The sequence below is a fragment of the Conger conger genome, chromosome 5 (assembly GCF_963514075.1).
Source record: "Conger conger chromosome 5, fConCon1.1, whole genome shotgun sequence".
In the NCBI taxonomy this organism is placed as follows: Eukaryota; Metazoa; Chordata; class Actinopteri; order Anguilliformes; family Congridae; genus Conger; species Conger conger.
Window position 1 is genome coordinate 11,699,047 of NC_083764.1, and position 16,435 is coordinate 11,715,481.

General features: G+C 42.6%; 1 protein-coding gene across 1 annotated transcript in view; it reads left to right on the forward strand.

Annotated features, from left to right (window-relative positions):
- LOC133128240 (exostosin-1) overlaps window positions 1-16,435 on the forward strand; it is a 143,303-nt gene that overhangs the window by 34,831 nt on the left and 92,037 nt on the right. Inside the window, exons 3-4 of the mRNA XM_061241619.1 lie at window positions 9,981-10,083; window positions 10,255-10,390. Of these exons, the coding sequence (XP_061097603.1) occupies window positions 9,981-10,083; window positions 10,255-10,390 (239 nt within the window). The remainder of the gene's footprint in view (window positions 1-9,980; window positions 10,084-10,254; window positions 10,391-16,435) is intronic.

Consider the following 16,435-nt stretch of genomic DNA (forward strand, 5'->3'; position numbering starts at 1 on the left):
TGTTCTTAGCGCCGAAAACGCAGGCTCCCTTCCACCGCAGACACGACACTCCAGTTCGGTGCGCGATGCCGAGGTGCGTTAAGGGGCTGGGCCGATAATATCGCCGTGTTAGTGGTCCTTCTGTGGGGGCAGGCGGTAGCCTCGTGGGTGAGGTGTTTGGCTGCTGTTGGGCCCTTGAGCGAGGCCCAATCCCGCATTGATCCTGGGGCGATTGTTCGACTGCTTAGTCTAATCAACTGAAAGTCGCTTTGTATAAAAGCATGAGCTAAATGACTGTGATGTAAATGTAATGTACTGATATTCTCAACTGGATTCTCCTGCCTGTAGGATCAGTATTCACGATCAGTCCAGAGATAGCATCCTGCTTAAAGACACATTGTAGCTATTCTAAGATTTAGACAATTCAAAAATACAAACAGGACCTCCTTGCTGTGAGGCGACAGTGCTACCCACTGCACCTTCCGTGCCGCCTACAATAATATTGCCAACCATTATTTAATTAATATTATATACATAATAAATATACATAAATATTACATAAAAGAGTTGCAAATTTGTGAGACTGATTCTCTCAGTCAAAGACACAGCTGAAAAGTACAAGCTTGAAAGTAACTTATGCAATTTTACCATGAGCCTGACATTGCCAAGCCATAATTCCTGTTAGCTGCCAGTATTCTTCAAGCTTTAAAAAGTGTGACCCCAAACTTTGAGAAGTCGGTGTGCTGAGACCATGTGGTGCGGCCAGTAGGGCAGCTGGCTTTCAACCCATACATAACTCTTCGATCTGCAGTGGCACTCTGTGTATCGGGGTGCCGTCTCTGTCTGTGACCCTCAGGATACCAAACAGCGAGGCACAAACAAAAATGTAATTCATGCTGTCTTGACTCTTTTCCCCAAAGATTAGCCAATAGGAAAGCGAAGCACGAGATGGGAACAAACTGTTACCCTTTCTCCACACCCACCCCCCACTCAGCCCCGCCTACCACCTCCACAGCAGCGGTTGCTTGGTTGCTTGGTTGCTTAGTTACGGCGGAAATGCTGACCGAGGCCTGATGAAGTCGAGGTCTCCGGGTTCCATGCAAATGCTCTTAATAAGTAACGCCAGCACGGTGCGTCCCGTTCGTGAGCCCCGGGGCACCACCAGACGACGGCGACTCGCTGAGCTGACACTTTTTGCCCCAGCGCTTTCAAAGTGCTGCCGCTACGGAGCTCAGACATCTGGATGTCACACCGCGCAACGCGAGCGTTATTGCATTCCCTCCCTCTGATTGGCTCTGCGCTCCGAGGGCACACGATGGGATTATTTTTTTTTTGGAAAAAACAATGTGTTAAAAATGAGACTTTAATGTTATGTGTGCTGCGGACGAGATGGGATTGGTTTAAAATGTCACAGCTGCTGGATACAGGCACGGGCTGTTATTGATCAGCAAATAAAGAATCGAGATGAGAAATCTATTCGTATGACATCATATGAGGGCGCGCGAATAAAAATGTAATTCCGTACCATAAAATTCCAATCCTGTTTGCTGTGTACGTGTACACATTAATTTCTCGCTCTGGGGAGAATTTTATCTTTCCTGCTGTACGACATCCTATCTGATGAAAGCCAGGTCAGCCAAAAACATTATGCTTTTAATAATGAAAGAAATTTTGTGTTTTCTTATGAGCCTGGGTCATATCTTCCTTTTTTACCAAATGGAGTATCATTTTTAAGGCTGCACCTGACCCCACATAACAGCAATATAAAAATGTGTGAATTATGGAAGATATTTATTTTGACCTTGCACAACTGCCGACAGTACAACAATGGTGTACTCATTCCACAACAGAATTAGCGTGAAGCAAAATCTCATTCTGTATGAATGTTCTCCAAATGAGGTCATTGTATTTTAAGATAATTCTGCCACCACAGCACTTAAGGGTGTCTTCACCGCTTACCAGCCATGTCAGCATTAAAGATTGATTTAGAAACAGCAACTTTAGGGTGAAAGGGGAGTTTGATTAGCGCTGTTTTATCTTTTAGACCTCTCACCGAATGCCAGGGGGTTAAACACAGCTTTTTTGGGATATTGCCCAGAGGTCTTTTTAGGACTCCCAGAGCAAGACCTCGCCAAGACTTTGCTGCTTGAGAGCTAGCTCAGAGGTGGAAAACTCAGGCCATATCTGTTTCTGGTTTTCATGCCAACTTCTGGAGTTAATTAGCCCTAACATTTATGCCATCTGATGTTTTAGCTACATTTCTTGATAAGCGCACAACTGACTGCCAAAGACAGTCCCTGTGTGGAACGTTTTAGTATGATCTAATCAACAAGCGAACTAATGTTGGTGTATATAGCCAAAACTCTGCATACACTCACACAGAACCAGGATTCCCCCCCCCCCCCCCCCCCCCCGCTGAGCTAGCTGCTCCTCGCAGTGGGCTATCCAAAGTCATGAACCTACAGTAGGAAGCTGCTCCACAGAAGCAGGGTGGAGGTCCCATGTTCTGCTGAGCTGCTCACACAATGGCTGGCATTGACTCAGTGGTGTGCACAAGAGAGAAACTAGCCCGCATATCAGTCAGTCAATCTGTGCCACTTGTTTCATTAACTCTCAAAACGTACAAAAAAAAATCAACACGTTGCTCAATCATTCTTCCACAGGATTGAGATAATTGCACACCTGTTTCATGGAGAAACGTGAAATGCAACATATGGCATGTGTATTGTCAGAACAATATATTTTACTCTTTCCGATTTCTCTTTTTTCCACGAGCAGCTGCTGGAGAGCCTATCAATGCACATACCAGTACCTCAGATTACTTTAACCTGGGGAACAGCAAGCCACAGCAAGCCTCAGATTACTTTAACCTGGGGAACAGCAAGCCACAGCAAGCCTCAGATTACTTTAACCTGGGGAACAGCAAGCCTCAGATTACTTTAACCTGGGGAACAGCAAGCCACCCAGAGCACAAGCACAATCTCAGGAGGGCTTGAGCCACCCCAGTTTAAAATAGTTTCTATTTTTTTCCGGATAGTTTGCACCTTCGTAGGTGTTTAGCATGGTTTCCGCGGCAGAAAAATCATAATGGAGTGCGATGGTGAGTGTCATGACTGCCAGCCTCTGTGTGGCGAACAGGTAGCTGATATGCCTTGTTTCCATGGCACCTCGGCAGTGCTCCGAAACGGCACAGACAGCTGTCATGTCGAAACACGGCCGCGGTGTTTAGGCTTCTCCTGCCGCTGGCATGCTCAAGCCTGACAGCATTAGCGGGAGTTTATGCCAGTGTCCATGGCAACCAAGTTTAGCAAAAGACTGACAGGTGCGATTAATATTGACTTCGCTTACACGGTAAATCAGCGCATTCAGTCAGAAGGGACTTTTGTTATTATTATTATTATTTTTTATGATGTGGATTCATTTTACACTGTGGTTCAATTAACAAAATGATAATTAATGGGTTGTCATCATGCGTTGTGAGTGAGTCTGTGTTTCCACAATAGCTCCTGTAATTCTCTCTGGCATTTGATACTTTGCTGCGTCAGGAAATCCTGCAAAGTCATTGCTGGAGGAGATAGCGATCGAGGCCAATATCAGTCAACAGACAGGAGATGAGACCCATGAGATGAGACATTCCTGGAAAGCCATTGGCAGCGTTCGGGTGCTCACGCTCTCAAGAATGCGTTTCTGCGGCATGCTGTGTGGGTCAGAATCAAAATGGAGGGGGCTAAGTACTAGCTAAGGTGGCAGAAAACCTCATTAGATATCGAGCAGGCTGCCCGCTAGAACGCTCGTATACTCCCGACTCCCGTATCCGCTGTCCTAGCCCAGCTCTGCCAGAGAAATGTTTTATTTCCCCCCTGTACAGTAAAAACAAGAAGCGGTGGAAAAACAGAGACGTGGTCGCTGGGGTTAGAGCGTGTTTTCCCCTTCACCGCCCTTGTGATCCTCCCCTTAATTGAAGACTCATCGATTCCTCGCCGGAGTGCCGGGATCGAGTTTCCCTGCCGCTTCACCTTTTTTACATGCGCTCATTACCTCGGGATCGGTGCCGCCGTATCGACAGCCCGGTCAGAGACTTACCGCTTTACTTACCGGAATTACCGCTAGAGACGCTCGCCCACGAGGCCGCTAACGACACTGGAGACGCCGCAGCGCGCTGTTCCGGGGGCAGTTCACTTCAGTTAAGCTCAAGTCTATCTGAAGCGGTTTCCTTTCATTTTTGAACTGCATATGGCTAGTCAACACTGGGATAGGTTTTTAATATTCCCGGCAGTGCGCATTGCAAAATGCATGCCATTAGTGCTACTAATGAAGTTGAATAGGGCGCTTAGACATATTGTATGGAAACTGGGTGCAGTTACGGCAGATTGTTATGTGCATTTGTGCTGTATTTGGAACATAACTTGAAACATCGGTGCAGTGGGTTGTCTCAGAGCTTTGTGGTTTGAGGTTCAAAGAGTAGTACTGTGTGTACATCGTGTGTGTTCTCTGAATCTGTGTACTTTAGATACTACTGTCATTATGGCTGGTATGGTATCTTTATGTCAATTAGCATCTCCAAATTGTGTGTGTGTGTGTGTGTGTGTGAGTGTGTATGTGCTTGTACATCTGTAAATGTGTGTGTTGGTGTGTGTGTGCCTGTGTGTTGGCTTCCGTCTGTCTGTCTTAGCATGGACGGGTGTCCTGTTCGGGTCAAGGTCCTGCCCTGTACCCTGCCCTGTCTGCTACAACCCTCTACGGGGGTTGTTGAGGTCAGGAAAACAAATGAATTAACCCTGTGAGCTTCCCTGGAGCTTTACACAGTACATTATGAAGAAAACAATCAATAGATCAATATTGAAAAAACATTTTTTTATTTGTTCATTTATTATCCAAAGTACTTGGAGGTGCACGAGAATGTCCCATTGGGTCATGTCTACAGTAACTTAGTTTCAAAACCAATGATTTGACAGATCAAAATAATGTCTGCTTGACCTATACTTACAGTATATATGTTACGTTTTTTCTTGTATTTGATAAGAAGTGCACTAACTGACAAGTCATGGCAACGGTCCTGCTGCAATTCCAGTACTTAATTTACACATTCTGTAAAGTGTTAAGTGCCAGCGATTCCCAAGTGGACTGTACATTTTTGTAAAAAGTATCTCACATCTCGACACAGAAAAACACTATCATTTTTACATTTAATACATTGTGCTCAGTTTTGACATAGCCTTCGGCTGTGTGCCTTTAATCCTTCTGAAATCTTTCATTTGGGAACTGCAACTGCAGTGACAAAGGAGCAACTTCTAGCCGACACTTAGCGGTACCTGCTACACTAAACACACTCCGTTTTTTTTGGAGGTTAGTGTAGGTTTTAGTGTAGCAGGTACCTTTCAGGGCCAATCTAATGAGTGATTAGTCCACATTGTGCTGTGGTACTGAAAAGTGCGAGAGGTTGATGGGTGGAGGTAGGGACAGCAATACAATAGCTAATAAACAGAAATCTGTCCTTATGGACCTTTGCACTGTCAAATTGCAAAGACCTTTTATCACCACGGCAATCAAATGTTTGAGTGACAAGGGATGGTTGTTACTCCTGTCCTGTCTTGCAGCAAGTTTAATTGTTTCACTTCCCGATGGGTCCATTTTAGCCTGACATACTGTATTACCTTATCGATAAACCGTTTCTAATTGACACAAAGGCAGACCGCCCAATCAGTCCCTTTCAGACCCATGTTATTTGATGTCTCTCCTGCCCTGTAGGAACAGGTCCTCATTCAAATTTCAATTAAATTTCTACCCATGACATTTAAATATCACTGGAAGGTTAATGTGCAGAATGTCTCTTTCTGGAAATTAACTGAATGTGTGTCTGTGTGTGTGTGTGTGTGTGTATACCCAGTGACCACTTTATTAGGTAGACCTGTACACCAGCTTGTTAATGCAAATATCTTGCAGCAGCAACTAAATGTATAAAAGCATGCTGGTGTGGTCAAGAGGTTCAGCTGTTTTTCAGACCAAATGTCAGAATGGGGAAGAAATGTGATCTAAGTGACTTTGACCGTGGAATGATTCTTGGTGCCAGACAGGGTGGTTTGAGTATCTCAGATCTCCTGGGATTTTCACGCACAACAGTCTCTAGAGTTTGCAGAGAATGGTGCAAAAAACAAAAAACATCCAGTCAGCAGCAGTTCTGTGGGCAAAAATGTGTTCATGAGAGAAGTCAGAGGAGAATGGCCAGACTGGTCAAAGCTGACAGGAAGGTGACAGTAACAAATAACCACGTAATTTCAATATTTTCTATAATGTATGTTATGTGAATATAAATTATATTTAATAAAACTACCTCTGGATTAATGAAGTAATCTCTGTGTTCCAGATGATACTCAACCCTCAATCCCTTTGTCAATGTGACATTCTGATCGTGATAGGTATTTCAGGGGAAAATCTCAAGGGCAATTCTGGGGAATGGGTCTTGGGTGACTGAATTCCTTCCTAGCCATTTTAATGGTACCTAATGTGGTTGTGTAAAAGATGTGTGTATATTTGGGACAGACCAACAGTTACAAAATAAGCATTCTTCAGAAATAACGATTCTTCTTTCATATGATTGTACAGTTTCATTAGCGCGTTTCATTGATTTTTTTTTTGGTAACTGCGGGAGTGTTTGGAAAATGTATGAGCATTAAAATGGCAACAATACAAAATGTTACCCCCCTTTTCAGTGCGGTTACTGCCCAGAAGGGCTCCAGCTGCCTCCAGTTTCTTACATCAGTCGTGCAAGGTACCAGTGATCAATTTTAAGATACCAGTGTGCGGAAACTGGTCCCGGAAGTCCATTGACTTGTGTATACTCTGAACGAGATCCTGTTTCCACAGGCCCGAATCGATCAACATTGTCCTTCACTGTACTCACAACTAAACATTCAATATTTTTTTTTCTTCTTTAACAAACAAAGCAAGTTCCGCAGTCGCCAAAATGAAAGAATGAAGCTATGTTGCAAGAATTATTTTACATGAAAACTCACACTGGCCCTGTGACATCCAGCTTAGAAACTGTGTCTCAGATATTTATAGGTCACGCAGAGAAACATTGCTGCCACAGCCAGCACATTGCTCTATCCAAGGTACTGTAGAACTTCATATGCAATAATGCAGTATAAAGATCTTTGTATGCAAATTATCACAAAATGCATGCATACATGGAAGCTTTCATGCTGTTCATTGATAAAAGGACTTCAATTAAATAAAAAAATGAAAACTTGACAAAGGTCCATGTTGTTGCACAAATTCAATAGAAAACAATTTGGGAAAGTCAACATTCCTTAATATAATGACTCGGGAGACAAAATCAGACAGTTTGCATAAGTGAATGAGATCTATCATTCAGCTAACATAGAAAATAAAGAATGAATTCTCTCATTGTTTACCACTGGTTTGATTATTTGTCATTAACCTAAACTAAGGAGCATATCAATACAATAGCCTGTTCAAAAATACTATATTTATGTATATAAAGTAAGCCCTACACTTTAAAATCCAATCAATTCAAATTCTTAAAATTGATGGATTTTACTATACTTTCAAAAATAAAAACACTTTAGTGTTCCCAACTAGCTCAATTCCTGATGTGTTCATATCTCAGAGCAACTGTACAACAGTATTGCTGGTGTCATATTCCGTGCAAGAAGTGCAAGAAGAGATCTTTTCACCTTGCGTTTTCATTTCAAAGACACAGATAATGACCTAATTAGCCTTCTTACTAGTAATTAAGGAAAGGTGTTGATAACACCCTAACCACTCACTTTAAAAACTCAATTCTGTGTCAATTTTAAATGACACCTTGAGTACTCCTCTATTAATTAACTGAAGAAAGTTATTTCAATTTATCTGTGCAAATCTTTATTTATCTTTATTATTTCTTCATTTTTATGTTGCTATTACTTATGAAATGTTATTAGGGTATGATCTTTTACTCCCTGGGTGACCTTTTTAACTGCCAAAAATGTATGGCGGTTGGCATAGAATCTCAAAATCATTATAACTCTACAGATTCATGTGGTTACTGTATCTACAGTTATGAGTAGAGTGACTGGAGCCCATGCCATTTGTATGGACACTTCCAGCCTCTTTATGGGAAACAGGTTTTCTGCATTTGAGAATGCAATGCTGTGTACAATATGTCAGCCATAACTACTTTTCTGCAATGTCTCAGCACAAGAGCTAAAATGAAACACCATAAATGTACTCTCTGTGTGCTGTTTCATTATGCCAGCCACCTATTTTAGTTTGGTGCGTGTGTGTGTCTGTGTGTGCGTGTGTGTGTGTCTGTGTGCGTGAGTTGGTGGGTCGGCGTGTGGGTGAGTGTGTTTGTGTGTTGCTGGGTCGGCATGTGTATGTGGGTGTGTGTGGTTATGTGTTGTTGGGTCAGTGTGTGTGTGTGTGTGTGTGTTTGCTAACCTTTATGGTCATTGAGAGTTCGCATTAGCTTACAGCATGCAAACTGTCTGGGGTAGTTAGGATGAACAGGAGCACATGCGCATGGACTTATGGCATGCTGTGCTCAGCCTTTGAAAGCTCCCTCAGAGACATTTTACCTGACTGTTTCATTTTAATGCGCTCGTTCCAAGTGCTGCTTTCATGCCTTCAGTTGCACCATGGTGCATGTCTTTAATGATGATATGTTCACCAGATTTTAATGATTATAGCTTGGTGTCTCCAGACTGGTACTGTACATTCATTAGCCATTTGGCTCGGTGCACACATAGCTAACCTCAGGGTTAGAGGCAGCAGTGTTACAAACCAGTGCTTTTCAAAATAATTCATTTGTATAGTAATAATATTTAGCTACTGTTTGAGGAATTGTCGTCTGAGTGAGATGGCATACATTTGCAAGGGTCGTGGTGGTGGTGGTGGTGGGGGGTTAGGGTTAGGGTTGGGGGGGGGGGGGGGTGTTTACCACTATGTTATAAAACACATCTAACAGTACATGTTCATCTCATCCTGAGAATCAGAATTGTTAATAGCTGTTACCTCTCAACAACAAGCACTGTATTTATTTGCACAGTGAAGAGATTTCCACTGAACAAATTGTACATATTGATAAAAAAAATACTTAATCAGACAATGCAAAACAGAAAATGGCCAAACCAGGGGGCTTTAGGGGTTGAGACTAAAAAAGAGAAAATGTTTTTCATTTAGTGAATTTTTTTAAAGCACAGATACCTGGTTTGAACAAAGCCTTTCAGTTGCAGGGCACACGGTCAGAGAGGGTGCTCGATTGTGGCCCATTTCAGCATTTAATTAGCCGGGTTTGGTCACAGCATACCACGGTGAATGTTTTATTGTGGAAAATCAAATACAGCAGGAACAAGGTGTAACATCATTACCAGAGGCCCTGAGTGTTGCTCAGTAGTAAAGAGAATAGTGAACATCACAAGAAAGGACAATTGCATTCTCAGCGTTAGTCCTGGAAATTTCTGTTGACCTCGAATAAATGTGCGATGAATCTTTGAATGTCAGATTTTTATCATTTCTACATTCTAAATTCCATTCCTTGTTCCTTCTTGTTTACTGGTTACTACTCTTTACTATTTCAGTGGAGAAGACTGACAGCAGCTAGCAGTGTTGAAGGGTAACATTTACATCCTGATTTTTGAACAGAGGCTTAACGGATTTAAGTGAAATGCAGAAATAGCGGACCACAGTATGATTCATTTAAATTGGCCTTGAGCTTGTATGTAGGCTACTACATTCGCATTGCCTTATTACATCCAGGGTTTACGATCATCAAACCTGTTTTTGAAATATTCTGCATCAGCAAACATCTTTATTTATTTATTTCAGGTCCTGCAGTTGCCACAGTTTAACAGACACGGCTCTTAGACAACAAAAAAAACAAAAAATATATATTTTTTGATTTTCCAGGGATGTTATTCGTGTTCCCGTAGTCGCTTTTTATTTAGCGGAATCGACTTTGCCCGTTACCTTCATTTCTGTTTGACCTTTTCCGGCAGTGTCCTTTTCCTGCGAGCGTGAGCGCACTCCAGCAGAACGTGTCTCCGTGTCCACGCTCTCGTATTCTGGAGAGGAACACGCCGGGCTGAAGAGGCCCTCCACGTGCAGCACAGAAGCCCCCCCCCCCCCCCCCCCCGCCTGCTCAAAATGGAGACGGTCTCAGAAGTGAATCAGCCCGAGTGAAAACGTTTATTCATCGCCATGACAATTTCCACATTTCGAGTGCTTTTCAGCCCTCGCTGGAGATTTCTCTGGCGGTACAATTGCGCTCAGCGGGCCTGTCCTCCCCAATTACGGGCTGGAGGCGGGCGCTACGCGCTCCGCCGTGCGAGCGAAAGCGGGCCAGCTGGAAGCCGCCACGCATCCCGCGCACGGCCCAGCCGCTCCAGATGTGCGGCGCGATGATTTAGTGCGTCGGCTCACAGCTGGTCTAGATTGTTCCTCCTATTAAAGATATTTATTTCTTGACCTTGTCAGCGATTCTGCGGGGAATTGTCCAGGTTCACAAATGCCTCTCTCAGAAGGGTGGGGAGTCCAGACTTTGGGTCTAAGCCCTGTTTGTTATGACAGAAAATGCAAGGCCTTTCTCCTTTGTTTCTGAATACACGTGGGTGTTGTACTGTATGCATTCAGGAGTGATGAGAGACAGATTTGCTGGATTCCGTACACAAGAAAGCAACTGGCGATTACTCAAATCTCATAAAGTAAAGCTCGGGGAAGTTAATGGAAGGCCTATTACTTTGATATTTAGTTACTGGATATCTAAGTATCTAAGATAGCACCACCCTCTGTTCTCACTCATGGGACAATAGAAAGAAATCTTGTCAACCTACGTAATTTAGCATGAAATATTATTAAAGAACTGACATAAACCGAACACATTGCTTAAATGCATCATAAATAAAGGAAAATTTCTTCATTGATTTCTTTAAAAAATAATTGCTCGGAGAATAACAAGGTTATTTGCATGCTCCAGGAAAGGTCGGAGGTCATCGTCCTGTTCCACGTGGGGTCACAGAGTAATTGTTTGGAAACCTTGTGTGTCAGAGGCAGTGTGCTGAGGTCAAAAGGACAATGTGGGGTACGTCAGGTCGCTGCGGAGGGACTATAGAGCCAGAGGGGATACACCCAAGGACAATAAGTCGCGCCAACAGGGACAGCCTCCCGCATCCCAGCATGCACAGGGTCGCTGTAGTTCACCCGCTATGACTATCCCACAAAGAGTCGTACAGGCATCCTTTCCTCAGTCAGGGCGGGAGTGAAAAATAGAGTTAAAAAACAGACGGAAAGTACATTTGCGTGGACTGTCGAAGGGAGGCTCCTTGGCATTGTAAATGAGGTGCCTAGTTAGCCAGCGGGCTGTCTGAGTCATTACCGTGCCGCTGTCTCTTTGATGAAGTAAGTCTATTCTCATAGACGCCGCATATGAGGCGTGTATAAATTTGTTTCGCTCCCCGTGGAGAGGTCAGGGGAAACGGAGGAAGTAGGCGGCCGTCGGATTTAACCGGCGACCCCGGCGAGACCGCACGCTCCGGTTTGAGGAGACGGTTTCCGCCTTAAGTTAGCGCGCTCGCTGTTCTCCCGTGGCCTGACCCCGCTCGTCCTCGTGTTGGTTCCCGACCTGGCTCCGCGGCTCGCGGCTTCAGCCTGGAAACACCTGATTTCCCAGCATGCTTGAGGCTAGGAGGACCATCATCTTCGGGCGACGAGTCCTCGCCCCAGCCACGGCAATCAGTACAATATGACACTTCGCCGAAATGGAGCCTCCCATGATTCTCAGAACCCCATGTGTTATGACTGAAGCAAATCGATAAACCTTTTCCAGAAGCAAATAATGCAGTCATTGTTGGAAGAATTTTCTCTTAGTTTCTCCCTTGTTTCTAGTAGGCGTGTTTCCTTGTAATATGAAAGCAAGGCGAACCTGTTCTCTGCCAAAAAGAAATCGTAATATTCCAGGATGTCAAGTTTCCAGAGCCAGTGACCAAGATTTTACAGCAAGTCAATTGTCTCCTTTTGTGATGATCGAGTCACCTGCAATCCATTTTTAAAATCTTTATGTCATGGTTGATTCGTTTCATAAATGGTTTTGACACTTCATGAATTTCTCATGTGCACGACTGGATGCACTCTACAGTATAGGGCTACTACATATACTAGTAGCATCTTCCCCTTTGGTACAAGAACACTGAGAGGTGAAGGTCAGAGATATGATCATATATAAATAATACCTTGACCTATAATTATTATACTGTAAAACAGGTGACAGGTTCTTGTGTAGAGTCATGGATATTACAGACTATTGTTGATGCGGGGAAAGGAATAGAAATGGAGAAAGATACAGGGTACAGGAGTAGTGCATGCAGAAGCCTTTTGAGGGGTGAGCATATTTTTACAGTCTCACAACCTCTCTAAAGAAGGCTGACTTATGGGTTTTAAGGGTGTTGGCTCACCTCTTAAATCCATGCCATCTTTCACAGTTGGTGCCCAGCTCCACTATGGTGTAAAAACAAAAAATTAAGTGGCCAGCTGTTTCTTACAATTTACTATTAAATACTAATTTACAGTAAATTGGTGTGGTATTATATTTAGGTTTGTATTTAAACAAACGCATCTTTCTGTCAATCACAAATGCCATGGAGCAGAGCAGATTTGATATGAAATTAAGACATTAGGAAGTATTTTTTCACGCAGAGAGTGGTCTCTGTGTGGAATTGCTTCCCAGGACATGTAGTGGAGGCAGAACCACTGGGGATTATCAAGACCAGGCTGGATACGGTGATAGATACTATTTAGGTTTTAGGTAATTACAGTAAGCAGTAGGTACACTGGTAGGAAAAGATGAACATTGCTGGGCTGAATGGCCTATAACCTATGTTATATTAAGTTATGTAACTGTATGGCCTTCTTCATTTCATTTCAATTCAATGCAACTCAATTCAATTTTATTTGTATAGCTGCGACACAAAGGCACTACAAAAACAGGAAAAAGTTAGCATGAGTCAGAACCCCCACCAATCTAGAAAGAGGCTTTATGAAACCTCTTCTTTCAGTGGAAGCTGTATTTATCTACTAAGATCTCTGTGTTCCAATGACAATTTTATCCTCCTTCTCTTTCTGATTCTTCTTTTTCTTCTTCTTCCTCGTATACTTCTTCTGATTCATGTTATTATCTGAGAGGTGTATGTATCCCAGTGGGGTGTAAATAGTACAGTATTATGCTGGAGCAGCCTGTATACAACCTATATGGGAACATGAATCATAATCATTATATGGTGCTGCTGTGGGAATCCAAATGTGACGAGATACTTTTAAATATGTGCCACACAAATCCAAGAAGGATTTCTGTTATTATCCCTTCAAAGGCCTTGCTGCTTGACTGAGTGTATAACAGATTAAGACGCGATAATGGTAACATAAGAATGTGTTCTTAAAGACCATTTGGGAACATAGTAATCCTTATTGCTATGCAGTGAATTGGCAATGCCACTAACAGCTGTTGAAACTATGATTTGTTGATGTTTGTTGATGTCTCAATATGCAATAACTTATTTCTTTTTGCACTAAAATTCAGTGTTGTGTAATGTACAGCATTAGAGTCTGTGGGTGAACGTTATCTTTGAGAACTTCTCAATTTCTAGTTGTCCTGAGTCTCTAGTTTTTGTTCATTATAAACAACATTTCCTTCACTTATCTGATCCTAATGTGGAGTTTTCTCTTAAATATTAATTGACAGACAAGCAAACGGAAATCTAAGTAGGTTAAAAAATGAGGGGATTTAAACTTTTATTTGTGTGTCTTGCCAACTAATCTACTGTTGATTAGATATCTAAAGCTCTACTGCCATAACAGATCAGTTCAGGTCCTCTAGGTGCTTATAACACCAGACTGTGATTACAGACCTGGAGTTCACAGTGAATATGAAATCTGATTGACAGCTACACCGGATTAAAAGACGTGCACTCCATTTGTGACAGATTATAACAAAGTTATTAGGATACAAAGGCATTATTGAGTAATTTATTTTATTACTGTTTTCTCTCTGTGGGCCTTTGAGAGCTAGTAAGTCTATCTCAGTTATAGAAGAGTAGGACAACATGGACAGTCCAAGCACAATATCTTCAGATGATTGTCTGAAATTAAATTAAGTGCTGTGAATTCATTTGTATTAACCAAATTGTGTTTAGCCCTCCACTTTCCCAGTCTTGTGTTTTTAGTATTTATTCTTTTTTTGTATTTCCAAATTAATAACGCATTCATAATCAATAAAAACCACTGAGTACAATACTATGTGTGACTGATAGTGGCTGTAACAGATGTAAGAGACACTTGGGACTCTGTGTGTGTGTGTGTGTGTGTATGTATTTATTGGTTTAATAACAGAATAATCATTAAAATTGAAGTGACATTTAATCAATGATTCTGAATAGCTTGATTGCCTGCATGAAAATGGCCTTTTATGTAATTTATCCTCAAGTCAATTAGCTTGCAAAACAACCACAAAAGGTCACCAGTGTTGCTACGCTTCGGTATATTCCCAGTAATACAAAGGGTATTGTTTTTAGATATTTTTTTACACTCCTTCACATTCAGTGGGACTATTTTGCAGTCTGCTTCAGTTGGGAGTGTAACAGCCATGCGATAACCATGCGAGATTGGGAAGATGAAAATGTCTGCTCAGCTCCCGAATGTAAGAGGTACAGTACGTGCTCAAAGCTAAATCCGAGGATGAACTTTTCTTCTCTGTTTTCACAGGGGTGTAATAATTCCTCCTGCACCAGCTCAATAGAATGCTTGTTCAGACATTTTGCTTCCTTTACATTTTTTTGGGACACCCTTGGGTGACCAGTAGTCCCAGCAGTCTCGAATTATAAGATTATGTTCCATGTACCCTCAGGACTTTGGGTGAGTGTGGAAGAGCTAAAAATATTTGAAAATGTGGTCAACCTTTTTAAACCAATCTAGCACCCCCAGACATGGAGTGCCTTTTTAAAATTATATTTTTCCCTTTTCTCCCATGATGGAATACCCAGTCATATTCATTGGCAGTGGTCCCTGCTGAAACACTATGGATTCAGGAGAGTGCAGCCACACTTTGTCCCGTGCCCATGGGTGTCCCAGGATATGGGGTGAAACCATTTTTAATTTGTTACACTATATTTTGTCCCAGGTCTCAGAACCCCCCTTCCACTTCTTAACACACCTCAGTCAGACTCGCTCAGATCAGTTCAGCTCTTGAGGTGCTGCTCATAACACCAGACTGTGTTAACAGACCTGGGTTTGCAGTGAATATGAAATGTGATTGACAGCTGCACCAGATTAAAAGCCGTGCGCTCCATTTTGTGGCAGGTTTAGCAAAGGCTTGTGCTCTCCTCTGTAGTGCTTGATGTTGGCCACCACACACAACATTATTCACTGCCGCCCTGCCTTTTCTTAACCCTTAGTGTAGTCTTAACATTCTGTATACTCCCCTTGTCCTAAGGGTAAAAAATGACCCGCCTTTCCTAAACCCCTCAAATAAAGCAGCTTAATTGTATTTTAAACCCCAAATCTATTTTGCATGAAGAAACAACCTGTCTCTCATCACAAACTTTGTAATCCAATTTCAAGTAGAAAAAATATCATTTTGGGGGTTCACTCTGCTGTTAAACATAGTGGCAGGTCATTATTGACCCTTAAGATAACACAAGGGTTAACACACCGCTGTCAGGCTTGCACAGACATGAGTCGGAGGAAGACACTCCATTTGCAGCTCACAGACAGACCACCGGTGCCTGATTATAACCCTCTGAAAATTTCCCTTCCCTGGGCAAGCCCTGAACCAACTGTGGTCAGTCGGAACTGGCACAGTCCAGAACTAGGAGTGAACTAAGAGTGGTTGCGATATGCTGGTATTTATTTGTTTGGTCTGGTCCCCTTTAAGGCAGGAGTCCCTTAAACTGATAGTGGTCATGAAGGTCTCCGTCTCCTGGCTTTGTGTCCACAAATCAGAAGCAACTTTGGGCCAAAGGGGGAAGGACCAGAGGTAAAACATTTCTTCCATTCATGACCTAATTAGTTCTACCTCCTGACTGAAGAATTGTGCTTATTAGGACATCCAGGTGTTTGGAACAAAATACAGGGGAGGACTTTTACTTTCTCAATCAGGATTTTCCACCTCTGATTCTCACTCAGGAAGCCTGGTAATCTAGGTTAACTGAGTAATCAACCACCGGGCAACTCAAATACAGACTAGCAATGAAAACCAGAACACCAGTGGCTCTTCAGGACCCGGGTAGGAGACCCTGTCTGACCCCTCAATAGAGATCTCTCTGCCTTAAAAGCACATGAAGTACAGTCAAGATGTGTGGTTCTTCAGCGCAGTCCTTCAGAAATGTCAACCAGCATAAAACAAAGATTTGTGGAAATGTACTTCCCTATAGAAGATGCATTTATTTCACTTGACAGAAATAACTGT